The 27,645-nt window shown below is 64.1% G+C and overlaps 2 protein-coding genes across 2 annotated transcripts; both read left to right on the top strand.

Moving 5' to 3' along the window:
- Positions 1–12,859: 12,859 nt before the first annotated feature.
- FAAH2 (fatty acid amide hydrolase 2) lies at positions 12,860–20,213 on the top strand. The gene is made up of 11 exons (XM_068419930.1): positions 12,860–13,036; positions 13,184–13,266; positions 13,567–13,700; positions 14,018–14,227; positions 14,645–14,764; positions 15,252–15,387; positions 15,866–15,983; positions 16,192–16,311; positions 17,099–17,210; positions 17,803–17,997; positions 19,308–20,213. The coding sequence occupies exons 1-11, from the start codon at positions 12,860–12,862 to the stop codon at positions 19,481–19,483; spliced, it is 1,581 nt and encodes a 526-aa protein (XP_068276031.1). The 3' UTR covers positions 19,484–20,213.
- A 2,366-nt stretch (positions 20,214–22,579) lies between these two features.
- On the top strand, positions 22,580–27,645 carry LOC137674438 (interleukin-20 receptor subunit alpha-like). The gene is made up of 7 exons (XM_068419787.1): positions 22,580–22,634; positions 23,018–23,138; positions 23,877–24,052; positions 24,694–24,872; positions 25,251–25,404; positions 25,715–25,839; positions 26,860–27,645. Exons 1-7 carry the CDS (start codon positions 22,580–22,582, stop codon positions 27,643–27,645), a joined length of 1,596 nt encoding a protein of 531 aa, XP_068275888.1.

Below are 27,645 nucleotides of genomic sequence, written 5' to 3'. Positions count from 1 at the left end.
CTCAGCCCACGGCCGCAGGAAGGAAGGCTGGAGGACTCGCTCCACGTAACAGGGCTCCCCACCCCTTCCCCACTTCCCCCTCCCACCTGCACCCCGCGTGCGAATCCGGCACTTGTGACAAGACACCACAGCTCAGCCTTGTTTTGCAGAGCTGGTTACAGCCCACAGTTTCCTCTTTCTGCCACGGGCCGGGGCTGAAGGGCCACCCATTGGACCCAGCTCTGGGTCCCCGCTGCTGCCCAGCTCCAGGCACGGCTTCCCCCTCTCTGCACCGTCTGCAGCCACCTCCTGCATCCCCCAAGCTGGCAGCTGCTTGGTCTCACAGCTTGTCTGGGGACACGGAGGCTTGTCCCTGTCCCCACACATGGCTGAACCACGTGGGTCCTCCCCAGGCTGCGGGCTCCAGCAGCCTGCGCCCATCTCCGGAGCCGAGGGTGGCACCGAAGCACCCAGGGGTGGTGGGTCAGCGCTCTCCTCCTTCACCCAGGCTGGCCCAGGCATCTCTGTGCCTGTCCTTCCACCCTGCCCTTGCACCCCAGCACGTGGCATTGGCACGGCAAGCCCGGGCTGCCTGCTGGTGGCCAGGATGGAGCAGAGTGCCAGGGGACCCCTCCCAGACCCCGGAGGCCGTCCATCTCTGCAGGGACAAGTGGCCGCCAGCCATTGCTGGAGAGGGATGCCCAGGGAGCTACCCTGCCCTGGGTGGCAGCTGCGGTGGGGAAGGGGGAAGCGGAGCCCCTTGCCCACCCAACGGAGAGCAGCAGTGAGCCATGACCCGGCACAGCTCGCTCGGCTGCGGGGACGGGAACGGGACGGGCTGTGCCTGCCCGGGCTGGGCCAGCTGTGGCCGAGCCAGCGCCTGCCACGTTTGTTTGGGCTCTTAGATAACTTCGAAAGCAGAAGCTGGAAGGGCTGGCGGCTGAACAGTTTGTTCTTTCCGGCTTCCACACGCCGCTGCCTCAAACCACAACGCCTCGCAGGGCCCGGCGAGATGCTCAACCCCAGCCCAGCTGTGCCCGCTCAGAGCGGCGCCGTGCAGAGCTGGGTCCCCGGTCCCTGTCCCGCGCCACCAAAGCCCCCTCCGGCCCATCTGCCCTCGCAGCCCTGCGCGGAGCTCTGCCTTCTTCTCCCTGTGCCCTCCTTGCTGCCAGAGAAGGGGCCAGAGCCGTGGGAACGCTTCTGCACAGGGGTCTCAGCCCTGCACTCCAGGCCTGGCACCACGGTGAGGGGCTGCTGCCACCTCCTGGCCATGCTCCTGCTTTCCCCCGCCCTCGATGGGCTCAGGGATGCTGCCCGGGCACCCTACGGGCAGGCGGCAGGGTGGCTTCCGGGCTGCACCCTGTGCCCTGCACCCTGCACCCTGCGCCCTGCACCCTGTGCCCTGCACCCTGCGCCCTGTGCCCTGCACCAGCCACCGCCCGCTGCAGGGCAGGGAGCGAGGGTTCAACACCACCGTGCAGCCTGGCAGCGTGTCCTCACCCTCCCCTGCACAGCCCTTATCTGCCCTGCACGTAGCCATTGTGAACGGAGCAGAGACCAACGGGGCACAGCGAGGCCCCGGCAAGCCGTACGCAGGGGAGCATGCCAGCGCGGCCGTGCCCAAGGGCGGCCATGGGAAGTGGGTCTGGGTAACCTTCGGGCGGCCTGTGCCGCATTGCCCCAGGCTGCAGTGCCGGGATGTCACCCGCTCGGGGACCAGGAGGGTCCGCACAGCACCCCAGCCCAAAGAGGTGCCACTCCCCAGCGCGGCGCGGTGCTGTGTCTCCGCTTCCCGGCCACCGGAGGCGAGGACACGGGGCACGCAGAGCGCTCTGCTCGAGGGGAGAACAAGCGATGCTGAGAGACCCTCCGAGGCCGCCCCGCTCCTTTACACCTGGCTGAAGCGATGGCGGCGGCAGCACTGGGAGCAGAGCTGTTCTGAACTGGCACCAGGGTGGCACAAAGCCCACCCCACAAAGGGGACACCCCTACTTGACCAAAGGGAAGGGCGTTTTTCCACAGCTGGTGCCCACACCCCTTACTGGGGCTGTATCACATCTCCCTTCAGCTGCCGGAGCATCTCAACCAGTGACACAGGGTTCCAGTTCCCAGCAGCAACTGGGGGCATCCAAGCAACTATAGGGACACAGGCAAGGTTGGGCCGAGGCCAAAGCACTAGCACAGGCTTTGCCCCTGTCCAAGGGATTGTGTTGAGGGCCCGATCCTGTGTCTGATTGTCCTGGTTTTGCGGGGATAAAATGTATAGACTCACTTTTCTGTTCTAGTGTGTGCCCAGCTGTGGGTGCTGGGACATTAACCTCAGGGTCACTATAAATGGGAGGGCTTGGGGGGATGGGGGCTCTTGGCTCTCCTTTCTTCTCTCCTCAATCTCTTTTCCTTCTTCTCTTTTCTCAAAGGTTGTGATCCCAGGAGGAACTTGCCACCGCTCTGTGGGCTGGGGAGAGCCCCGGGGGGCTGACCGAGGCACCCCACAGATTGCTCAGGGAATGGGGTGGGACGTGTCCCCGCAGGGTTTTAAAGGTGGGCGCAGGCTCTGCGGCAGCCGGTGCGGTTTGCCTTCACCCGGGACAGGGTGTCCCTGGGAACTGTGCAACCCCGGCGGCTCCGCACCGAGCACGCCGGGGAACAGGCGAGATCAGAGACAGCACGAACGCTCCGGGCTCGTGCGCTTTCATGTGGTCTCAGGGCAGACTTGTTTTCAACCTGCCCGAGACGAGGGCAGGTTCAGGCTTCAGCTCTGGGGATGAACTCAGGCTCCAGCCCTGCTTTGCCTTCCCCCGTGCCAGCAGCACGCCCTCCACCCGCTCCTGCGGGCTCCCCGTGCAGCAGACACCGCGCGATGCTGTCTGCTCTCTTGTGCCTCCCACCAGCCCCGCGGGAGCCCCTGGCAGGGAGACAAGAGGAGCGGGCCAGATGCTGAACGGGCGCAAGACAGGAGCGAAAACCCAGCCCGCGGGATGTGGAAGTGGCGAGGTTAGTCTGCTGCGGGGTCCCTTTCAGCCTCCAGCCCCCCTGCTCCCAGCTGTGAGGCTCCTCCACAGAGGCAGCCGGGATGCGCAGCGCTCGGGGCCGTCGGGGCTGCGGGAAGGCAGAGCTACCCCGGCCACTGCTGCGGGCTTGGGAAGAGCTTCCCAGGGGCAGGACATCCCTGGCTGGACACCAGAGCAGCGGTCCTCCCCAGGGACGCGGCTGCCGTCCTGCCGGGGGGTGATGGGCAGAGGCTGGGGTATTTATTCACCACTTTGCACGCTGTGCTGCTCCTGGGAGGGCGAGATACGGCATCACTGCTGCAGCTGGGCTCCCCAGGAGCCTCCTCGCTGCCCCAGGCCCGCAGGTGTGTGTGAGGCCAAGCTGAGGAGAGACTCCTGACACCAGGAGCACTTGGCTTTGCTGCTCCCCAGGAGCCCGGCAAAGCTCTTGGCCACCTGAAGCAAGCTGCTCCCTGCCCCAGGGAGCCGGCCTTTGCCCGCCGCAGGAGGGCCGGGGTGTGCTGGGCACTTGCCGGATCCACTTGACCCAATTCTGTAAATGAGCTTTTATATAACTCCGCTTTCTGAGTGCCTCCAGCGCCTTCCAAGGGAAAGCCACAGGCATCCAAAAGCCTGCATGCCTTCTGGCTAGGGATGGGCTGCAAGGGGCTGGTTCCCCCCGTCGCTGCAAAATGCTGCCCCTTCCCACCATGAAACCTCGCGAGGCGGCACCGCACCCTCTGGATCAGACCCGGGGGGCCGTAGCGGTGAACAGGCTGTTCCCGTCTGTGCTACACAAGAGCCTGGAAGCCATCCCACGGCTGGGACAGGCCCGCGAAGGGGACGTGCACAGCCGGCTCCCCTCACTGATGGCTTCTGCCAGGCTTCCCCGGCCACGTCCCTGCTCTCCACGCCAGCAGCTGCTGGAAGCCCGGCAGCCCGAGCTGGCGTTCGGTGGTACCGGCTGTACCCGGTGTATCGGGACTAACGCCATCCTGCTGCTCCCCACGGGGGAACGGCTCCCCGGGGACGGGGCAGCTGTCCTCGCAGCGATGGAGAGCGTCCAGCTGACCCCGGCTGGGTCCCCGCGTCCCCCAGATGGGAGCCCAGCGGGGCGCGGTGCTCGGGCGTGGGGCAGGCGCCCGGTTCCCACGAGCACGGCAGGCAGGCTGCCCGCAGAGGAGCTGGGAACTCGGTGGCCCGGGCTGGCTCCCTGCGAGCGGACGTTATTTTTAACTCCCAGTTCCTCTCTCATTTTTGCTGGGTGGCAACTGGTTCTGCTGTTTGCTGAGTGATAAAGAGCATTTTTTTTTTCCTCCTCCACTATTTCTAGGCTATTTTTAGGCTTTTCTCAGTGGGTCTTTGCCGCAGACAGTTTCAGAGGGCTGGAGCGGGTGGCTTGCTTTGCGTGCCCAGAGGAAGAGGAGGGATGCGCAGGGCAAGAGGTGCCGGGAAGGAGAGGGGCTTCCCAACCGGACGGGGGAGCACGTGCCTCCGAGCACCAGCTGTCCCGTGCTGCACGCAAGAGCGAGTTCCTCTTCTCATGCACAGTCATGGCATGCAAGAGTCAGCCTTCCCCGAAGGAGCCGTGATGCCCACGTCCTCCCAACCGTGCCAGCAATAGCCTTCACCTCTCCAAAGCCCAGCCAAGGGAGACCCTCCATGTGGTGCCAGCAGGGATGGGGTCCTGCGCTGGTCCTGCTGCAGCTGGGGGCAACGGGGGGTGCGGAGGCACACGGAGGGACATCTGCTCGAGGGAAGCTGATGGGACAGGATCTGGGAAGATGTGCAGGGCTTGGGATGCCCAGAGAGGGTCAAACACGACTGTGGCAGCACAGGAACCGTCGGATGGGGCTGGCAGAGCTGGGGTCAGCCAGTGTCACATCCAGGCTTGGGATAAGGACCAGTCCCCACGGGACCCTAAGTGGGAGAGAAGAGTGCGAGGGGCACGGTGCCCACCAGTGCTGTGGCGTACCCGAGCCATGGCTGGAGCCTCTCCACGGTGAGTACTGATGGGGTGATGCTGCCCTGTCCCCAAAACAGAGGACATGACATGGAACAGCACATCCTGAGCCCCTCGTCATGGCCGTGTTCAGGAGAAGGAAGCGCTCTTTGGGCAGCAGAGAAAGAAACAGCCTGTAACTTCATCAGGCAGCAAGAGTCCAGCCTGAGGCTGGGATCCTCTGATTGCTACCCCAAAAAAAGGTCATTTCACCCCGGTGGGGCTGGGTCAGGTCTCTCTCCTCCTGGGGCAGGGCACCAGTGGTACCGTGTGCGGCCCCGCAGCCCTTTTCCCCTGGAAAACTGCACAACCCTGAGCTCAGCTGCAGCTCCCAGAAGCTCAGAAAGAGCCAGAACCTGGTGCAGGACAGACACCCACGTCAGCCCTCGGCCAGCTCGAACCTTCCAGGCTGTTACGCGGAGCTGGAGCCCCAGACCACCGCTCGGCGAGGGCACTGCAAACCTTCCCGAGGGCCCGACGCTCTCGACCGCCCGGGTACAGCCGCTGCGTTGGGTTGGGTTTTTTTTTTGCTTTATCAGGATCTGGCTGGGATGGGCCGCGCTCTCGGGAAGTGGGTCATGTTTGCGCAGCGGTCTGTGCATGCGAATCGTTATGTAAGCGCTCAGGATTACCCCGGAGGCTCGGCCAGCCGTGCCTCTCCACGCGCTTGTGCTGCGGGCAGGGTCACCGGCACGCCATCCCTCCACGGTCGCGGGAGCCTGGCGCTGCCCCAGCCCTTTACCGACGTTCGGTGCGTGTTCGGGAGCCGGTGCAGCAGCGTTGGCGCGGGGGCAGCTCCCCGGGGGTGTGCTGGGCTGAGCGCCGCGGGGCTGCCAGCCGCGCTCGGGCAGCTCTGGCCGCACGCTCAGCCGCCTGCGCCCAGCAGCCGTGTTTACCCCCCACTGCCAAGACCGCCCGCACCTGCCCCGGTAACCCGGCTGCCGAAGGTCGCTGCCTGGAGGCCGGGCTCACATCCCAACACCTGTTTTTATTATCGATTGCCCTTATCGTCGCTCAGAGAGAACACCGTGTCCCGAGTACCCGGGGGCAGGACAGGACCTGCGGCCTCTTCCGACGCCTTTTGCCCAAGCTCTGCCTCTCCCCAGTGGAGAATGTGCCGGCACCAAGTGCCCCACTCCTGCCCTTGCGCCCTGCAAGCCACGGTGCCAGGAGCTGGGGGTGAGGGGGGAAAGTAGCCTGTCCTCTGTCCCCAGCCTTGAGCCTGCAGGGACCTGGGAAGGGACTGGAGACCCCGATCTGCCACCAGTGCCAGAGCGAGCAGCAGCGCTGCTCCGTCACGGCAGTGCCTGGCCGGGCTGGCACCGATGTCACACGTGGTGCAAACTGGTACGAACAGCCCTGGGCTGCGAGCAGCTGTGACACTGGCTGGATCCTGTAACTACAGCAGTCGCTTAACTGTGGCGTAAAAGCCCAGTTAATCATTTTTATTCATCCTGTCAGGCAACGGGCAGGTGCCCTGCCAAGGCAGCTCTAGGTGACGGCACTCGAGCACAAGGGAGCCCTGGAGGAAACCTGTGAGCTGGGAATTGTTTCTACCAGGTGGGAAAATCTGGCTTTGGGGGATTGCCGGCCTTTTTTGCACAGAAGCGAAGGAAACCTTCCTTCCTCCTCCACCACCTCCTCTCTGAGGCCACAGCGAAGGTGCCGTCCCAGCTCTGCTGACACTGCTGTGGGTAATGCAGCGGGGAGCAGCCCCAGGGTGGCTCTAACTTGCAGGGGGAGAGGATGGCCCAAGCCAGGACAGGGAGGAAGGGGGCACAGAGGGCTCCTCCTGCCCCACAGGCACCCTTGATGGGAGCCGGGTCTGCCTCCGTGCCTGCCGCTGCCGGCAGGGACCTGCCATGCTGTCCCACCTCCATGTGAGCCACAGGACGCCCCGTGGGCACAGCACAGGAGGGGAGGTGGTGTGTCCAAAGCTTGACGTGTTCCCCCATGATGCCAACTCGGTAATAATAGCAATTACTCTGCATTAAAACCATGATCCGCCCGTGTCCTTGGGCCAGCACAGCCACAACGTGTGGCGAGTGCAGTTATATACAGCTGCCACATCAGAGGTGCCTTCCCAGCCATGCCTGTGTGCTGCCTGCCCACCCTGTCCGCCCCACGCAGGGACCTCAGCCTCGGTGACAGGGGACACAGGAGAACGGCCCCTCTGGCTGATGGGGTGATGGCGTTTGCCCTGGGCACAGGTCCCTTCCATGCACTGGGGCTTTGCCGGAGGACCCTTCCCAGGCAGGGGTGTCACACCGGCCAGCCCAGATGTCAGAGGGATGGGCACAGGGGCACCAGGGTGGCAGTAGGGGCATGTCCAGGAGGCAGAAAAAGAGAGGAAGAAAGGGAGGAATGCGAGAAAAAGAAACAGAAAGAGGAAGCAAGAGGGAGAGAGGAAGGAGGGAGGAAGGGAAGGGGAAAAGGGGAGAAGCAGAGTCCTCCCGGAGCCCTCGCCCGCAGAGCTGTGGGGTGCAGCTCATGCCAGGCTGCGATGGCGGAGCGGAGTCGCCCGGGGACATGCGTGGCACCGTGCACCGGCCAGGTCTGCGCCGCCTGGCACGATGCTCCCCAGCACCAGACCAGCCCCCGGAGAAAGCTCAGCCCTCATTTATCGAGAGCTTTACGTGCGTCTGTGGAGAGCCCCGAGGGATTGCAGGGCAGACGGAGAGAGCTGCAGTGCCAGGACGTTAGCTGGTCAAATTAAACTGTGTTTTACCACGCTAATTACCACACCTCAGCCAGCACGGGATGGAGCACACCCTTTCCACACTACAAACCTGCTGGGCTTTGGGACGTTTCGAACACGCCAGAAGACACAGCAGGGCAGAGCTGACCCAGGCAGCCTGGAGGGCCCTGGCAAGGGTCGCCCAGAGCCCCCCAGGACACACACAAACAGGACCAGCGTCGCTGAAAGCAAGTCGCTGGGACAGGGACTGGACCAGCACAGCGCTCACCCCAGCTTGGCTCACACACTTGGAAGAGGAAAGCTAATGGGTAGTTCATTGCTAGGACACAAGAACAGCCCCCAGGTGAGATGGGGGACGTTGGGTCGCCTTGGGGATGGTGGCACCCCAGCCCAGCCCTGTAGCGTGCCACCATACCCCAGGCGACCCAGCCACCCCTTACCTTGTGCTTAGGACAGCCCTTGCATGGAAGGGTTTACAGGGGCTGCCGGGACACCAACAGATAAGCCTGAGGACAGTACCCCAGCGGGGTCAGACACACTTGCCGGAGAGGAGTGGAAAATTCCTCTCACCAAGGGGCACTCCCTGCAGCCCGAGCACATCAGCTGTCGTCTTGCAGGACTTGGCATGCCCTGGAGTGTTTATCAACAGCGTTTCGCAAGGGCCGTGGCACACGGCTTGGCAGGGGCACGCCAGCTGCTTGGGCAACCGGCTCTGCTGAAAGCCAGTGCTCTTGGGAAACAATCCTGCAGCCTGCCCAGGGAGTGGGTCACGGCTGGGAGCCGGCGCGGGACTGTCACCATCAAAGTGGCCATCAGCATTTCCTCCTCCTTTCTGGCCTCCCGAAGGCAAGGCACCAAGCTCTGAGCTTTGCTGTTGGCCCTGTCTCAGTCCCGCAGACCCCTTCTCCCCGCTCCTCCCCGGGCTGGCTGACATGCAGGGCTGGCCTCTCTTGCTGGGTACCCCTCACGCCTGGATGCTCCATCTCGTGCCACTCTCCCAGCACACCCTTAGCACGTACACAAGCACAGAATAGTGTCACTCTCCAAGGCACTGTTCAACTCTCAGGTCCGCGGAGCAGATCCCAACTCCAGCACCCAACCCCGAGTCACATCTGCGTCCAGAGCTCCCCGTTAAGCTCCAAACACCTCTCATTGCCTTTGGTTTCACCTGGCAGGGCTGTAAATGGCCTCAACATGCTGGTGCCCCCTTGCCCAAGGCATGCGGCTCCTTCCCCACAGGAGAAATGGCTTGGGGGGGAGACACCCCACTCCCTCCGAGGGGTTTGGAGGCATCAGCAGGAGCAACACCAGGAATCTGATGATGGCACAGCTGACTGAGGGCTGCAGTGCAGGCACAGACCAGGCGGCCGTATGCAGCCTGTCCCCCGTTAACTTCAGATGTGCAGAACTGGCACAAACAGTCCCCTCGGGCAGGGAAGGACGCGGGCACATCCCGGACAACACTGGCTGCACAGGACAGGAGACGGAGCTGCAAGTAGGGAGCCCTGGAAACGGGTGCTGGCCCTGCCATCGCCTTGGCTGGTGCTGGAGGTGGCCCACCCTACCCCGTGGTGTGGTATGTGGCCATGGTGAGCGGGTGGTCACCAGGAGGGTGTTGAGAAGGCAGAGTGTCGGGAACTGTGTTCTGCACTGCTGGAGACACCCCGGAGCCCAGGAAAGGTCTAAGGTGTTCCTGAAACCTCGAGATGCACCCCAAAACCCTGCTCAAGTGGGAAAGGGGTAGAGGGTTCATGGGGTGGGTGTCAACACCCCCGGGGTAAAGAAGCAAAGCTTGACCCCCCCACAGCCCCTCAAAGGGGTCAGCAGCTCCGCTTGGCACCAAGGGGTTGCAGGGTACCCATGTCCCCCAGCAGCCAAAGCCCCTCGTAGCAGAGCTGGGAGTGCAGGGACCGAGGGTGGGGGCTCCTGGAGTGGGGACCATCCCAAGAAGACCAGCAGGCTCCTAACGGGAGCCCCTTCCCCAAACCTCCTGGCAGCTGGGGCTTGTGCCCCGGCGCAGCCGGAGCCGCGGCAGAGAGCAGGCTTCGTGCGAGCCAGCCAAGAGGTTCATCGGAGCAGAGGCATGCATAAACATTTTGTTTAATCAAGGACTCTGGGCGAACACAGTGTACTCTGGCTCCGTGCAGCGGGAACATCTGCGGCCCTGCGGGGCAGGGGCCAGGGACGCCGAACGGCGGTGGCAGAGCGACCTCCCGCGGCACTGCCCCGGCCCGGGGGTGCTCAGCACCATCGCTGCACGGCAGCGGGCAAGGGGAGCCCCAGAACACCCGGCTTCCCCGGCCCACCACTCTGCTCCGCAGGGAAGCCGTCCCCTCGCTGCCGGCGGCTCCGGCCACATGCAGGAGGGCAATCGTGCCAGCAGCCGCACGTGCGAGGCTCCGTCTGTCCCAGCCCCTCTGCAGTCAGGCTGGGATGGAGGTCGGGCTGGGAGAGCTTTGTCTGTGTCCTGGTTTCATTGGGATTCTGTTTCAGTGTGTGCCCAGCTGTGGGCTGGTGATCGAGGCCATCAGCGGTTAGATCCAGGGCTGCCCACAGGTGTGTGCTGGGACATTAACCTCAGGGGCACTATAAAAGGAGGGCTTGGTGAGGAGAAGGGGGGCCATTTTTCTTTCTTTTCCTCCTGAATGCTCTTTCTGGAGCAACTTGCTAGTGCTCTACAGAGAAGTATAATTTTGTGTGTTTTGTGTTGTTATTGATATCGGTTTCTTTATTAAATCTGTTTAACTTCAAACCCATGAGTCTCCTTCCTTTTCCCAATTCCCTTCCTCGGTCAGGGAAGGGATGTTGGGTGAGAGAAAAGCTGTCTATTGTTTAGCCCTGGGTGTGAGCTAAATGGAGACAGTCTGCAAAACCCACGGCCACTCTGCCAGCGGGTCTGTGGGTGGTGGCCCCACAGCGGCGTTTTACCCCGGCTCAGTCCCAGGGGAGCATCCCCGCAAAGAGGACTCCCACAACAGGTGGGGAACACCAGTTGCCACCACCTGCCCCATAACTGGGTGGCCCTGCACCCATCCTGAGTCCAAACCACACTGGGAGGAGGAGGCACCAGCCGTGCCTGGCAGCTGGGACCCCACTGCTCCAGCCTGGTGGGCCGTTATGGGGCTCTCCTGCAGCAACCTGAGCTCAGCTTCCCTCTGCACCTCCTCAGCTCAGTGTCAGGAGTAACACAAGCGTGGGGGCAGTGTCGGAGGCCTTTCTTTCCGAACCCCGAGTGTTACCACACCGGTACCCAACAGCCGCACAACGCCGGCCTGGCTCTGGGCCAGCTTGCAAGAAGGCAGCTGATGGAAATGTGGAGCAGAGCAGCCCTCAGTGGTGGATCTGGTTAAGAGCAGGCTCGGAGGAACCACCTTTAAATGTGGGGTGTTTTTCTGGGATCATCTGGGAATTAAGCATCCGAGTTGTTTAAATCTGAACCTGTAAATGTCCCTTCCCTCTTCCCCCACCCCAGCATTGTTCTACACAAAACCTGGTTTTCTCTGAAGCTTTATTTTAAGGGTAAGTTTTAAACGATTCATTTTGCAAAGGAAAGAGTTGTGCTGTCAGGCTCTTTTTCCTCTTAATTTCACAAAAGGCATTTTTTCAGCACTGGGGAGAAGATCCAGAACAGCCTTTGTGAGCTCGGTGAAGGCAGCCAGGACACCGTACTGCCCATCAGCATGCGCCTCTGCTTCCCACCAGCGCCCAGCTCTGCCGCCGAGCCTGCTTGCCTGGCCCGTTAGCGGTTACAACATGGACACATCCAGTGAGTAGAACTGCTCCAGCTTTCCGCACGCTCTTGCTAATCTCTTGTGTTTTTATAAGCCTTTAGTAATAATGAAACAACTGGGGATAATGACAGGAGTAAATTCCAGGAGTGCAAGACCCTGAATCATGTTTTTTCTTCTAACCATCTGGCGTACCTTAGGTTAAAGCCGGTGGGACAGGTTGCGATGTGGGAGCTTTGTGGAGTATTTCCAACCTCTTTGCTCTTGGCTGCTTTTTTTTTAATCAGATGGGAAATAATTGGCTTTGAGGTGTGCACATGGGGTGGTGTTTGCTTGTTTGCTTGGTTCTGGTCATTGAAAAGCAGTCTCGATCATTTTGACCTTAGCCTTCCAGATCTTAGTGCTTTATTTCTGCCCCATTTTTCCATTTTTCATGGAAATGAAGCTCCACTGGGTTACCATGAACAATGGTAGAGGGAGCAGCTTTCTGCGCTTTCCTAGGGCGAAGGAAACTAACTCCCAGCAGGGAAAGCAGCTTTCCCTTCCCTTCTCTTTTCCATTTGCATTAGGCAGCAAAAAAAAGATCTCTTTGATAAGAGTTCGCAAAAAAAGAACAGTTATCAAGGTGACTTTCCTTTTATGTTCAGCTTAGGTTTTTATGGGACAGAGGTCAACCCAATATCCTCCCAGGGTGTGTACGTGGCAGATTATTTTTATCAATGCTGACTTGCTGACTTTGCGGTCATAATAGATTTTCTCAAGAAATGTATCCCCTCATCTTCCTTGCTTTTCACTGATAATTTAATTGCCAACTATGTGGACGGAAAGAGATGTAACAAGGCCAGCCCAGATGCTGCTTAAATACTTGCTTTAAAAGACATGCTTTTTTTTTTTTTTCCCCCAGCATTATTGATTCTTGTGACTTTGTCTTGAGGGCTGAGGATTATCCAGTGCTTTTCCAGTTCCTGTAATCAAGCGACTGAAAAATCTCAGCGCTTGTTTGAAAGTAAGTACATTAATGGTTGTCATTTATAAGGGGAGAAGGCTGAGAATGAAGCTCAGTGTTTAAAACTGAAGGGAACAATATAACTCGATGGCAACTTTAAGCTGATCAGCGTTAAGGTCCTGTGGGCCGGTAACCCCCGCTCTGTTTGCGTGCAGGGCTCGGCCTTGCAGACAGGCTTTGGACACGGCCTCGGCTGCTGTATTTACCCCAGACCCGCTGCCCTCGCCCCCAGAGCAGGAACGGGCGGATCTCCACGGGCTACGGCACCGCAGCCGCCGTTCGCAGCCCGCGGCGGGCCGAGCGCCGCCCTGCGCTCCGCGTACCGAGGCCCGAGGTAGGCCTCCCCGCGCGTAGAGAGGTTGCTACGGCAACGCGTGCGTCGCGGCGCGGCGCGCTGGCGTCACTTCCGCGCCGTGGGCGGGGCCGCGGCGGCGCGGGGCGGGGCGGGGCCCGGGCATGGCGCTGTCGCGCGCGGAGCGGTGGCTCGCGCTGCTGCTGCGGCTGCTGTCGCGCGCCTGCCTGGCGCTGCTGGCGCTCGCGCCCCCGGCGCCGCCGCGCGCCGTCCCGCCGCCGCGCCGCCCGCTCCTGCTGCTGCCCGCGCGGCGGCTGGCGGCGCGGCTGCGCGCGCGACAGGTGGGCACGGGGCGGGCGGGGGTACCGGGGGGGGGGGAGGGCGGCGGGGGTACCGGCGCTGCCCGCGTCCCCCTGCGGCGTCCCGGCGGCCGCCCCGCTCCGCTCCCACCCCCGGCTCACGGTGGTTTCCCCGCGGTTCGTGCCCAGGTGACGTGCACCGAGGTGGTGGAGGCGTACGTGGAGCGGATCAGGGAGGTGAACCCCCTCATCAACGCCGTCGTTAAGGACAGGTGAGCCGGGCTAGGGGGCGGGGCGGGGCGGGGGGCTCGCCGCCTTCCTCCGGGCCCCCCGCCTCCCCGGGCCGGGAGGGCTGCACCGCACCGGCGGGCAGAGCGAGGCCCCGCACCGCGTTGGTGCCGGGCGCTCCCGGCCGCGGTACGGCCGGGCGCGGAGCGAGCGGTTACCTCGAGGGCCGTGAGGAAGAGCTGGGGCAGCCTCACCTTCCGTTACCGGCAGAGCCGCCCGCTCCTTGCCACGCCCTCGGGGCTGGAGGGACGCGCCGGAGCATCCCCCCGGTTGCTCCTTTGCAGGTTCGAGGAGGCCCTGCAGGAGGCCCGGCAGGTGGACAAGCTGCTGGCGGAGGGCCCTGGCGATGACTCCCTGGAGGAGAAGTTCCCCTTGCTGGGGGTTCCCATCACCATCAAGGAGGCCTTTTCACTGCACGGTGGGTTTGCCCGTGCTTCTCTCCAGCTTCGCAGGTTGTGACTCGCTCCCTCTCGGCCACGTGCCCCCCGGGGTGGTGGGTGGCTCTGGCAGGACGCTTGGAGGGAAGCAGCTTCCCTCTCCCTGATCTGCACCCCCCTGCGCTGGGCTCGTTGGGTCTGTGTTCGCTTTTAGCACCCAAACGCTGCGGGGGGGTTGTGGTGCCTCAGAGGAGCTGCCCTCGCTGGGGACCTGCTTCATGCAGCCTCCTGCCCCCGGGGTGATCTTGAGGGAGCTGGCCCTGACACCTCCCTCCATCTGTCGACCCTGGCACCGCAGGAATGCCCAACACGTCTGGCTTGGTCAACCGCCGCAACGTGATTGCCACCTCGGATGCCACGGTGGTGTCCCGGCTGAAGCAGGCCGGTGCCATCCCGCTGGGCGTCACCAACTGCAGCGAGCTGTGCATGTGGTACGAGTCCAGCAACAGGGTCTACGGCCGGACCAACAACCCCTACGACCTGCAGAGGATCGTGGGCGGCAGCTCAGGTGAGCCCCGGCACCTCGGCACGGTCCTGCACGAGCAGCGAGTTAAAATGCAGCAAGGAGAGAGTTCCCAGTACCAGCCCAGCAGGCTGCTTTAACTTGTTGCTGGGCTCCTGCAGGGCTCACGGGCCTCTTTCCTGGGCGGTGCGGTAGCCATTTGGAGGTCCAGCTGCTTTGCACCTCCTGGATATTACACCCGGCATCGCTTCGGCTCACGCTGTCCTACACCAGCGGTGCTGCTGTGGCCCTTCCGCAGGAGGGTCCCAGTGGCCCACGCTCCCCAGCTGTCCCCAGCGTGGCTACTGCCGGGGTGGCTCCCACGCCCTCTGCGCGCGAAGGGGCCCCTGTAGATGCCGCTGCCTTGCTGGGTGATTTGCACTCTAAGCCTGTGGGTTTCTCGCTGTGTTTTCTCCCCCGCAGGCGGGGAGGGCAGCGTCCTGGCGGCCGCCTGCTCGGTCATAGGTGTGGGCTCCGACATCGGCGGCAGCATCCGGATGCCTGCCTTCTTCAACGGAGTCTTCGGCCATAAACCCACGACAGGTACAGCGGGCGGGGGGGTCTCCTCTCCCCTCCTCCCCGCAGAAATGCCGGGAGGTGGCATGCGGGGTGTGCGAGGAACCTGTTTGGGACACTCCTGTGCTTGTCTCTGGTGGGGTTGCTGTAAGGCGACAGGCAACATCTTGCACGGGCCAAGCCCGCTGCGTGAGCACGGCGTGGCCGTGGCGAGCCATTCGGTGGCAGAACACCCGGCGCGTGGGAGGTGGGAGGTGTTTTACCCCGGTATTGCGTCCTCAGCGTGGGATGTTTTCCCAAGGTCCGGATCTGCTGCTGGGGTGTTTCCCTGGCAGTCAGTGTCCCAGCTGGGTGCTTCCCCTCCTTTCCCCACCCTGTGCACCTTGTCATCAGCTCGTGAGTGCAGCCGATGGGTGCAGTCCCTGGGCGACGGCTTCCCCCCGTGCCCCGGTGCCGTCCCCCTGCACGGCGGGTGCTCACGGGTGGTGCCCAGCGTCCCTCTCTGTGCTCGCAGGGGTGGTGCCCAACGACGGCCAGTTCCCCAACGCCCGAGGGCTGCGGACCACGTTCCTGTGCACGGGGCCCATGTGCCGCTACGCAGAGGACCTCGAGCCCATGCTGAGGGTCATGGCCGGGCCCGCCGTCAGCAAGTGAGTCTCCTCCTGCTTCCAGCTGCTGAGCTGGGCTCGGCTGCTGCCTGCCCAGCGCAGCGGGTCGCTCCTGTCTGGTGCACAGGACGGGTCTGCACCGCCTGCGTTGCTTGTTACTGGTGTAAAGCAGCTGCTTTCTCCATTACCAGTTCTGTGTCTCTGTGGCTCTGGTGCAATCCCAGCCTCGGCCGTGGCCGGGGTCTGTAATTACAAGGTGCATCTTGAGAGATGAGGATTTTCCTAACAGCAACAAATTTGCAGCCCTAGCTGGGAGGGCGAGCGGCTGGGTGGGTTGTGGGCAGCAGGCGTTTGTGCCTTCAGGGACAATCCTTCCCCCCGGCTGGGCAGAGCAGGGGGTCCGGGGGATGTATAGGGGTCCTGGGGACGTATCGGGGTCCTGGGGATGCGTGTGAGCAGCTCTGGCAGCCGGGGAGGAGCCAGGGATGGGTTTGTGAGCAAAGTGCCGCTCCTTTCCCAGGCTGAAGCTCGATGAAAAGGTGTCACTGGAGAAAATAAAGTTTCACTGCATGGATCATGACGGCGGGTCCGTTTTTGTGTCGCCTGTGGACAAAGAGATCTTGGAGGCCCAAAAGAAGGTAGGAAGGAGCAGAGGTTGGCTCTCACTGGGGTGAGCCCGGAGATGAAAGCTGGGGAGGTCCCGCTGCTGAGGGCAGAGGGGAGCGGGCAGGAGCTGCGGGATCGCCGCGGGGCAGCGGAGAAGCCGCTCCTGGGCTCTCTCCTGTCCTGGTCTGACTGCAGCACGTCACGTCCTTGCGGACACAAACCCTTCCGCTCTCCCCTCAGGTGGTGGAGCACCTCGAGGGCGAGCTGGGGGTCCAAGTTCGGCGCGTGGCCATCCACAAGATGAAGTATTCTTTCCAGATCTGGTCAGCCATGATGTCGGCCAAGGACAGCGATGGGCAGGTGTGTCAGACCGAGCTGGCAAAGGCACAAATTCCGTGGCAGCAGGGAAGAACTGGCTGTTTGGGGCCAGCCGTGGAGGGCTGTAGGCTTCCCAGAGCTGCCCCGGGGCTTCCTCCGCTCTGTTTGTCCCCCCAGGCCTCCTTCCATCCCTTCCCAAAGCCACACAGCCCCTGGGGTGACGATGTGGCTCCCAGCACAGGAGCAGCACGGGTTAGGGGGGAGAGGCCGTGAGCCTTTTCCGTGCGGTCGGTGCTGAGCAGGTCATGTCTGGCCTCGCTCGTATGCCCCCGTGCTGCAGCTCCTGATGGGGGGATTAGTGCCCATCAGGATGCCGAGGCGGTGGATTAGCAGCTGCTCAGCAGCAGGTCTGCACGGGTTATTTTTGCCTTCCATGCTCTGTGCACGCACAGAGGTGTTTTGTAGCAAAAATAAACTCTGGGGAGTATTATAGCTCTGCATGGGCAGTGGTGAAAAACAAACCAACCCCCCCTTGCTAAGGAGGGCATCCCTGGCCCCCTCTGCCTGCTTTTCCCTGGTCCCACAGCTGTGTAAGAGCAGTAAATGCCTCCAGGAGACGTTACCCAGAGCATCACCCCCAGCATGGTGCCAGAGGAGGGGCTGTTCCTCCGCAGAGCAGGGTCCCCTTCTCACTGTCCCTGGCAGGGAGAGCTGCTCCTGCATCGGTGCCGGAGCCCCGTAACACCCCTGCGGGCACCTCTTGCCTCGTGTGGGGGTCACAGGGCAGCCGGAGGTGCCGCGGCCGTAACCAGCCTGTCGTTCCCCGCAGGAGGCACAGCTCTTCACGGACCTGCTGGGCGACCACGGGAAGCCGGTGTGGCCGCTGTGGGAGCTGATGAAGTGGCTCGTGGGGATGTCGTCCCACACCCTCCCGGCTATCGGTAAGCCCAGGGGGGGCAGGCGGGTTGTGAGGTGGATAGTGCCCTTCGAGTGCCCCCGGAGGGGCTCCGGGGTTGGCACGGAGCAGCTGCAGGCTGGCTTTTTGTAATGACACTCGGTGTCTTCGAGTCAGACGTGTGCTGGAGGGGGAGTGGGCTGGATCGTTAATGACTGCGGTTGGGTCTCCTGGGCAGGAGAGGGGAGGACGGCGGAGCTGCAGGCCGGGTTTGCTCCTGCTGTGCACCCTGCCCTGCTGCTGGGGCTCAGGGGGAGCTGGTCGGGGGTCTGCGCCCATCTCCTTTCTTAGCAGCTGGTACCAGAGAACCCTAATTAGCGCTGTCATGCCGCTCTAACGAGCGCTGAGGCCACTCCGCCAGCTCTGCTCAATCCCAGTGGCTGGAAAACCTGGAAGCTGAAGGGCTTTCCCTGGGCACGGCTGGGGAGCCGCTGCCCGCAGAGCCGTGCCGGGGCAGGGACGGGGGCTCGGGGGCCCCGCGGGAGCTGGGGGTGCTGCGTGTGGCCGGGCAAGGCCCTTTCTGGCCTCCTAACCCGCTGTCCTGTTCCCTCTCTGCTGCTTATGCCCTCGCCCTGCAGCGCTGGGGCTGACGGAGAAGGTGATGAAACTCAACCCTGGAGGGAATGCCAAGCTGGTGAGCATGGGGGAGAGCCTGCGGGAGGAGCTGGAGGCCCTGCTGGGGCCGGACGGGGTGCTGCTCTACCCCCCGCACCCCACCGTCGCTCCCCGGCACCACTCCCCCATATGCAGGCCCTTCAACTTCGCCTACACAGGTGAGAGCTCCGGTCCTCTGCTGGGCCATGGGGCAGGGCCGTGGGGCAGGCTCCCGGGCAAGCCTTCACTCGCTGCAGCAGCCGGGGCTGGGATCCAGAGCGTCTTGTGGCCCTTGGGGCCAAGGCGGCCAACAGGATCCTGGGGTGCATTAGGAAGAGTGTGTCCAGCAGATCGAGGGAGGTCCTTCTCCCCCTCTACTCTGCCCTGGTGAGACCTCACCTGGGGTGTTGAGTTCAGTTCTGGGCTCCCCAGTTCAAGAGGGACAGAGATCTACTGGGGAGAGTCCAACGGAGAGCTATGAGGATGATGAAGGGACTGGAACATCTGCCTTACGAGGGAAGGTTGAGAGACCTGGGGCTTTTTAGCCTGGAGAAGACTGAGAGGGGATCTGCTTAATGTGTATAAATATATGAGGGCTGGGTGTCGAGAGGAAAGGGGCAACCTCTTGTCACTGGTGCCCTGCGATAGGACAAGGGGCAATAGATGCAAGCTGGAGCACAGGAAGTTCAACCTCACCATGAGGAAGAACTTCTTTACTGTGAGGGTTACAGAGCACTGGAACAGGCTCCCCAGAGAGGTTGTGGAGTCTCCTCTGGAGACTTTCAAGCCCCGTCTGGATGCGTTCCTGTGTAATCTGCCCTAGATTGGTCCTGCTCTGGCAGGGGGATTGGACTCAATGATCTCCAGAGGTCCCTTCCAACCCCTAATGTTACCCAGAGTATTTCCATCACTGACTGTGGGCTTTGCAGCGCAGAGGGGTGTCTCGCTGCTCCAACGCGGGGCAGGAAGTGTGGCCATGCTTTAACGCTGGGGACACTGGTGCTTGCTGTGGGCAGCGGGGCAGGTTTGATGGACACGTCTGATCTCGGGGGCCGCCCTGCCCCGGAGGGACGTGCCTGTGCCCTGCGGGTTAGCAGGGCCCCGAGAGCCACGGCCTCTCCCGGGTGCCGCCTGGGGCTCTGTGTGGCTTCCCTGCGGCCCGAGTTCCTTGGTGCCGGCGCCGCGTTGCGATGCTGTCTGGCTTTGGAGCAGTGGAGGGGTGGTGCCTGGGGCAGGAGCGTCCCAGGGCAGCTCTTGGCATGCCACTCCAAGTGCCACACCAGTGTGTCCCCACACGTGTGCTGTGGGTGCTGGGAGCCTCTGGCCAGCGCTGTCCCGTCGCCATGTCTCCGCACCGCCTGCCCCGGCTGCCCTGCTCTGACGAGGAGCAGCTCCCGGGAGCCCGGCGTGGCAGCGTGGGGTGGGGGGGGCAGGCAGGGGCCTACCCCCGTCGCTGCGCTTGCTCTGATGCAGCCCTTCTCTCTTCCAGCGATCTTCAACGTGCTGGGCCTGCCCGTGACGCAGTGCCCACTGGGCCTGGGCAGCGAGGGGCTGCCGCTGGGCGTCCAGCTCGTGGCAGCCGCCTACAACGACCACCTGACGCTGGCCGTGGCCCGGTACCTGGAGAAGGCCTTCGGAGGATGGGTTTCACCCGGGAAGCTTTAGCCTGGGCTCCTGGCGCTGCGGGGAGGCAGGGACGGAGACGGTGGTGCCCGGCGAGGCGGTGGCGGGCACGGGTGCCCGGTCCCACCGTGGCACTGCCCACTCCCCCTGCACCCCCCAGGAGCAGCCGCCGTGCCTCCAGCCCCGGGGCGCCGGGCTGCTGCCGCTGGAGTCACCTGCTCCCTGCAGCACCCTGTGCCAGGGCAGGGACCCACCAGCCCGCAGCAGCCCCTGTGCCACCCAGCACCACGCCGGGGGGCCGTGGGTGCTCCCATCCTTGGCCATACCCTGCGTGTGGGGCTGGGGCTGCAGCTAAAGCACTGCCAGCCCCACAGCCCCCCTGAGCTGCCACGGGGTCCCCCCACCTCTGCCCCAAAGGAGAGAGGGGCCGAGGGGCTGTGGGCGGCTGTGTGCTTGTCTTGGGGCGGGTGGTGCTGGGCCCTGCCTGCGGCGGAGCCGGTGCCCGAGGGAGAAGGAGCTTTTGCTCGGCAGCACTGGCAGAGCCCTTCAAACACTCCTGTCTGTGTGCCGCAACAGCTGAGGCATCTGCTGCCCCTGCTGCCCTCCCCTCCTGTCCCCGCGGTCACCCAGCCCCATCGGCGTCCCTGCCCTCCCCAGCTGCCCGGCCCCTCTGCCCCACGAGTGGCACAGGCAGAAGCGGGGGCAGCTGGCTGTCCTGGGAGGGGGGGGGGGGCAGCAAGCAGGCGTTCTCCATGCAGGGGGTATTAAAGAGTCTGGGCAGTTTGGTGCTGGCTGTGTGTCCTTGTTCCTGGCCGGCTGCGGGGCTGCTGTCCCCCCAGGCACTGGCCCTGTCCCCACTCGTGCCGTGGGATGCGCAGGGGCTGCCAAGCGCTGTGGGCACAGCGCAGGGACAGCAGTGAAGGGGCTGGTGACCGCCCCAGGGGTGGCACTCAGCCACTGCTGGGCTCTTGCTGTGAAGCTGGGCACCCAGCAGAGCTCCGGCGGCGATGGCTCTCGTGGGGGTGTAGCATCACGCTCTCGGAAAGCGTAAGCCCTGCCACTGTCCCCGGCGCGGGGCTCGCAGGGTGATGCCGAGCCATGCGTGGGCTCCTCGGGGTCTCCAGGGCAGAGCAGGGCGTGGGGTCCCGGGTCTGCGCACCCAGCCTGGGGCACTGGTGTGGGCGTGGATAAACCTCCCGGTGTTGGCTTTGGGGGGCGTCCTGGCCCCAGGTGTGTGGGGTCTGTCCTGCCACGTGTCGCCTCTGGGCCTGGGCCGGTCTCTGTGCTGCTGTCTTCTGTCCCTGAGCCACTAATGGTGCCTGCAAGGGGGATGTGGGTGCTGGGTGCAGGCAGGGTGCTGGGTGCTGGCTGTGCCTCGCCACCCGCTCGCAGAGGGCACTGCTGAGCCGGCCCCGGGAGCCTCCAGCCCCATGAGACACCGTCAACAAGGAAGGAAGACAGACAAAAACCCCTGGCCCAGGAGAGCGGCACGAACCAGCGCAGCCGAATCCTGTGCCGTGCGGTGGGACCTGTCCTGCAGCCTCCCAGCGCGGTGGCACGGGGGACACAGCCTGTCCCCCGGCTGGAGGGGGCCCGGGAGCTGGGCAGGAGCTGGGCAGACCCTGGTGATGGCTCCAGCGAACCCCGGGAGCCCGACACCGGGGTGCCGAGCTGCGGGCGCCTGTGTTTGACCCAGCGAGGGGGGCACGGACACGCCGCCGCGTTGGCTCCAGCGGGTTCCTGCTGCGGCAGGGGCAGGTGAGCAGCTGCGGGGCCCGAGGTCGGGGCAGTGGTGGAGGAGGGCGGAGGGGACCGGGTGTGCTGGGGTCAGCGGGGGCTGGCGGGGACCATCCTGTGGCCACCCTCGTGCTGCCTCCTCCCTGCCCGCGCCGGCAGCCGGCCCCGGCTCTCCCCGGGAGCCGACGTGCTGCTCTGCGAGTCCCGCGAACGGTCCTGGGGGCCCCTTCTCCCCCCGGAGAGAAACGTCTGCTGCCTTCACGGGGGGCCTGCGGCAATGCCGGGAGGGCTTGTGCTGGTGTCGGGGCGGGGGGAAGCCGTAACCCACCGCCTGCGCTCCGGCATCGCGGAGGTCTCGCCCCGCGGAGCCGTTGCCCAGAGCTCGCAGCCGCCCGTCCCCGCTTGCTGGCTGCTCCTCCGTGTTCCCAGCTCTGAATGGTTGTAAGGGACAGAAAACATGCGGAAGGCGTTTCATACACACCTGCCAAGGCCGTCATGTCCGTAGTGTTAATGCCGAGTCCATATAAAAGGGAAGAGCGAGAGGCAAGAGGGAGTCAGCCAGCTCTGCGGATGCCCGGTCCGGCCAGGGAGATGCTCCCCCCTGTCTGCTCTGGAGGTGGCCCCAGGCTCCCCCCCTTTGCCAGGGGATGTGTCCCCATGACCGGGAGGTCAGCGTTGGTGGCCTCAAAGCCCTTGTACGTCTCCCCCCGGAGAGGAAGGTTATCTCCATATCGGCAAGAGCAGGGAAATAAATTCCGCAGTAGCGGAGTGGTGGGGCAAGGCCAAGGCAAGGAGCTGCTGGCCAGGTTGTGGTGAGAGGCAGGAGGAGGCTGGGAGGTAACGTGCCACCGCGCTGCCCCAGCCACCCCCCGGGGCTGTGATGAGGGTGCCCGGGGGGACCAGCCTTTGCCGTGGCTCCCACGGACTGCGGGCTCCACTCGGGCACGGCACCCCGGGGGTGCCTTGGGGTGCCCCGTTTTGCCTGGCCGGGTGCCGGCGTGCGTGGTACCCTCCCCGCCCCGCGGGGGCTGCGGGATGTGGGTGTCACGGTGGTGTCACCAGTTGTGCCGGTGTGAGTCACACCTGGGGCAGGGCGCGTCACCGCCAGCGCGGTGGGAGCGTCAGGGCAGGAGCTTTCTCAGACCCCCCGTCCCGGTGACGTCCCAAAGGGAGCACGGTGTCCCCTGCCACTCTGCTGGGCACACAACCTCCGTGTGCGAGGCTGCCTGCGGCGGGGGTCACTGCCCACGGCTTCAGGAAAAAAAATATCCTCCCTAATCGCAGGTTCCAGCTGCCCGTCGTGTTTGTGGGAGGCAGAACAGCTCCGGCACGGCCGTCCTCTCCCCGCGGCACCCAACGTGGCAGCGTAGGGCCAGGGGCAGATGGACGGGGCCCGGCGGGATGAGCCCTGCCCTGAGCCTGCTTCTGTCCCTGGCCAGCTGCACCCTGCTCCAGGGTAAGTTGGGCTGGGGTGACCCGGGCTGCACGGGGACGGCTCCCAGAGGATACCTGCAGGGAGGAGGGGACCGAGTGGTCCTCAGGGTGCGACGGGAAGGAAACCCCCCGGGTCAGAGCAGCCACGTCGGGCTGTGGGTGCCTTTCGCGGGACCACAGATTCGATGCTCCAGGGGGTGCGAGAGATTCCTGGGATGTGGGGTGCGGACGCTGAGCGCGGCGCTGGCCTGGGCCTGGCAGGGAGTCGATGTTTGCCTGTGCGGGGCTGAAGCTGGGGGTTATGGCGTGGGGGGGAGGCCCCGCGATACCTGTGAGGTGACCAGCCCAGGAGCCGGCCCTGCGGAGCAGAGCGGTGCTGCCTGACCCCCTGCGTCCCCTCCCCAGGCACGCCGCAGCCCCCGCGGGACGTGAGGCTGGAGGCACAGAACTTCCACGTCCGCCTGCGCTGGGAGCCGGACCCCGGCTCGCCCGGGGATGCCACGTACCAGGTGGAGTGGAGGAGACGGTAGGTGGGACAGTGGGAGGAGGGGGCTCATCCCCCCTGCACCCGGCAGAGGGCTGGTGGGCCCCCGGTAGCCAGAGGATTATTATCTGGCAGAGCTGTCAGGGAGCTCTGGGGACCAGCTCTTCCAGCCCCTGCTCAGGCAGGGCCAGCTCGGGGCTGTGTCCTGTTGGTGTGCCCACCTTCAGGGATGGAGCCTCCACAATCTGCCTGGGCAGCCTGTTCCCTTCCCTGCTTCCCTCCCAGTAAAAAGCAAAACAGGTTGCTTTTGCGTTTGGGTTTTGGTTTTTTTTTTTTCCCTTATGCTTAAATGGAATTTCCTGTATTTCAACCTGTGCCCGCTGTCTCTTGTCCTTTCACTGGGCACCACTGAGAAGTCTCCACCTTCTTTACTCCATCACGTTAAGACCCCGCACCCTAAGCAGTCCCCGCTCGCTCAGCCCCCCCGTACCACAGCTGCCCCAGCCCCTCGGTCATGTTTCTGGCCCTTCGGTGGGCTCTCTGCCGTGGACATGTTTTTCCTTGCAGCGGGGAGCACAGGTCAGGGCGCAGCGCTCTGGGCGCCGTCCCAGCTCTGCCAGCGAGGGGGGACTGGGCTGGCAGCGCTCTCCCTGGTGCAGCCCAGGGTGCCCGTGCTCTCCCACGCTTCGCCCTCGCACAGGGCGGCGATGCTGGGCAGCCTTCCTCTTCGGCTGGGAAGGTGCTGACGAGGAGGAATCCCTGCGTTTTCCCCATGAGCAGAACCTCTCGCTGGACCAAGGCAGATGCCTGCTGGGGGAACAGCACCGGCTCCTCCTGGGCGTGCGAGCTGTATTTTGACAAGATCCACGATATCTACTGGGCGAGGGTGAGAGCGGTGGCCGGAGGCGAGCTGTCCGGGTGGGCCTATTCCAGCGAGCTGCAGCCCTACAGAGACAGTAAGGACCAGGGAGCTCCTTCGGCCGGGCTTCTGCTCTTCCCGGGGGGGCCAATAGGGAGAGGGGTCCTGGAGAGGTCTGGTGGGGTACGGTGGGAAATCAGGTGAAGATACTGGTGGGAGAAGTGCCGAGAGCCCCGCCTGGAGGAAAGGGGTGGGAGCAGAGCTGCTGGAGAAGGGCTGGGTGAAGAGCGAGGAGATGGGAGAGGAGACGCAGTGAGGTGAGGACCATGGCGGGGAGCCCAGGCACTGTGAGAATCTGGGTCTCTGGAGAATGCAGTGAGATGGGGTGGGAAAGAGGACACCCCTCCAGGCTGGCCTTTTGAGAGCATCCCCTGTCCGTGCCTGCCGGGTCTGGGAGGTGCTGGGCGAGGGCGTTTCTGTTGCAGCCCAAGTAAAGCCGGCGCAGGCTGGTGAAGGCAGGAGCCGTCCCTCTGGCACTGCCTCTGCCCCGGCCGCCATGCTCGCGAGGTGCGGGCACGTGCCCCTTCCCAGTCACAGGCCAGCTAGAGCTGAGGCAGTGTCTGTGCGCTGGGCGTGGGATGTCCAGCAGAAAAACATCATTTCTGGAGAAACGAAGTGCCTGCCTTCTGTATGCAAGGGCTTATTTTCCATCTCCATGTTTTTTTTCCCTCCCTACAGCGATTGTGGGCCCCCCCAGGTTGTCCTGGCTGCTCCAGGGCCACATCCTCAGCGTCAGTATCATCATGCCGCTCACTCCCTACCGAAGCAAAGACGGCTCTTACAAGCCGGTTGACCGCGTGCTGCTGAAGCTGTGGTACTGGCTGAGCCTCTACGAGGGGGACGTGCTCGTCCAGCAAGTACGTGGGGGGGTGGGCAAGGCTCGGGGCTTGCAAGAGCTTTCCTGGTGGTACCCGTGCCCGTGGAGCTGCCCCAGCCCTGCCCGCACCCCGCAGCGCAAGCGGGCGTGAGGTGCTTTGCACTCCTCATTCAGGGCTCGTGATGTGGGAGGGGCAGGAGACCCCTTCCCTCTTCCAGGCTGCGTGAATAAGAAAACTGTAACAATTTCTGTTCAGAAGAAAGCAAGCAGGAGGTGTTTAAGGGGATGCGCTGGGAGCTGAGGGAGGGAGGGTCTGTGCTCCACGCCGTGGGGCAAGTGGGGTGTCAGGGCTGCACAGGGGAGTGGAGCACAGACCCCTCCTCCAGCCGCCTCGGCCACGCGTCCCCTCTGCTTCCAGGTGCCCTGCAAACGGAGCGGGGAGGAAGGGCCGTGCACCTTCAGGTACCTGAAGCCCAGCACGCAGTACTGCGTCCGGACGGCGGCCGCGGGCATGGCCGGGGAGCAGAGCCGGGAGGCCGAGCAGTGCGTGGTGACACCGGCGGGCCCCGCAGGTGGGAGATCTCTCGCTGGCTCAGGTGCTGTGGTTGCATCTCAGGTCCTGCTTGCGGTACAGACATGTGTGGGGGTGTCGGTCACTCACCCCCCCAGCCATTCTGGTCAGGGTTGGTGGCCCACTAACGCCCTCGAGGGACCTTTCCTGAGGAGATGCTCTCTTGCCATCCAGCTCGTGCTTGCCCCACATCTCCTCCTTGAACACCCCAGCCTGCCGCGGGGGCTCTGGGGAAGCGCTGGCGTAGGTCAGGCTGGGGGGATGCTGGCTGGGGTCCTTCCACCCTGCAGCCTGTTGTGACCTCCTGGCAGGCGTTCCCTGGGTCCTCGTTGCCGTGCTGAGCGCCATCTTCCTGCTGCTGAGCGTGGCTGGGCTCTGCTTTGTCCAGCTGCATGTCTTCTCCAGCCCCTCGGAGACGCACCTCCCGAAAACACTTGTGAGTGAACGATCCCCTCCAGCCTCTGCCCCACGCGTGCCGTGGCCAAGCCGGGGTCCCCTGCGTTTGCAGGGTTTCAGCACCTCCTTCCCCCCACCTCCTGCACCACCAAACGTGTCTCAGTGCCCGGGTGCCTCCCCTGCTGTCTGACCCACCGAACCCCCAGGCCTTGCTGCATAGGAGAAGATCCTGGTGGGATGCGTCCATCGGCCGCTGGTCACACTGGAGGGGGGTGTCTCGGGCAGCACGTATCCTGCAAGCACGGCCCTCGGTGTTAGGAGCCTCCTGCTCTAGGTGGTTGGCTTTTGCCTGGCTGCTTGTCCGTCTGCAACGGCTTGAAGGGGAGAAAAGGGGAAGGGGAGCACACAGCGGGGCTGCTCCCCTGGGACGGTCTGGCCCGGGTGAGATGCAGCCCCTCACTGCTCTGCTCTTGGGGTAAATGCACCCCCGAGGCTCGGAGAGGCTCGAGCTGATCCAAAACGTGTTCTGCGTCGGCAGGACTGAGCCCTGGGGAACAGTCGCCAGGACAGCCTTGCTCCCCACGTCCCAGTTCCCCCCTGCAACCCTGCATCCCAGTGCTGGGGATGGCAGCAGCCGGGCTGGGCAGCCCTTTGGGGACAAAACCAACTTGCTAAGCTACTGAAGTCCCCAGTGCCAGCATGGAGAGGAGGTGACAGGCGGCTCTGCCTGCCCCGGCACAGCTCACAGCCAGCCCCCTTTACTCTGTTCCTATTCTTCTCGGCTCCTGCGCGGGGATTGCTCGAGTCTCTGAGTAGCGAGAGCTCTTCCATCAGCCTCTGACAGCTGAGGAGCAGCTCAAAAAGCAGCAGTGGGATGGCTTCTGTGACCATCCATGGCACCGAGCCCCCGTGCCATAGTGAGCAGGGCCCTGCCTGCGCTCCTCCGGGGTGGGAGCACGGCACACAGGCTGTCCGGGGCGCGCGGGTCCTTCCCCAGGGCACAGGGGCCATCACCCCCGGGCTGGCGGAGGCTGACTGCTCCGCTGCGTGTTTCCCGCAGGCTCTGCTGAGCGGGGAGCTGAGCGAGATCATGGGGGCGCCCACCCTTGAGCTCCCAGAGGACTCGCTCGCCCTGCTCCTGCCCACCGTGCTCCCCTCCCAGCCGCCCGCAGCCGGGCAGGCAGCACCCACAGCCCCGCTGCTCCTCGGCCAAAGCCTTTCCCAGGACAGCGGTGGCTACTGTGCCAACGGCTTTGGGCCAGACTGCTGTGAGAGGAGGGACCCATCCTGCACCCACAGCCAGCAGGGGCACACCGCGGGCTCCTGGGACCCACCGTCGCTGGAGGAGGATGGGGAGGCGCGTGATGGGGATGATGTGCTGGAGCAGCCGGTGCCGGTGGGACTGACCAGAGACAGCAACGCAGGTGACGGGCACTACCAGCCGTCCGAGCCGTGGCTCTCCCTGCACCTCCAGCTTTACTCTAAATGCCAGTGCCCGGCCCCGGGAGTGGGCAGCCACCTTCCTCTGCCCACACCGGGCAGGAGCATCAGCCAGGAGGAGCTGCGGGAGAGCGTTGGCATGGCAGGGCACTGCGTGCTGCTCAGCTCCGTGAAGCTGCCAGCCAGCGAGGAGGAGGACGGAGGGCAGCTTGTCTGTGCCCCCCAGCTCCTGCATGGCCGTGGGACTGAGCCCCGACCGGGTGACGGCACCATGCAGCAGTGCGACTTGGGGCGGGCAGCGCTGGGCGTCCCCCTGCCCAGCCCCTGCCAGATGCCCCCCGGCATCCTGCGGCCAGCTGCCTTCTGCGGCTACGAGCCACGTCCCCCAGCCGATGGTGAGCCATAG

This window comes from Nyctibius grandis, chromosome 29 (genome assembly GCF_013368605.1).
Source record: "Nyctibius grandis isolate bNycGra1 chromosome 29, bNycGra1.pri, whole genome shotgun sequence".
In the NCBI taxonomy this organism is placed as follows: domain Eukaryota; kingdom Metazoa; phylum Chordata; class Aves; order Nyctibiiformes; family Nyctibiidae; genus Nyctibius; species Nyctibius grandis.
Note: the sequence above shows the minus strand (reverse complement) of the source record. Positions and strands in the feature narration are given on the sequence as shown.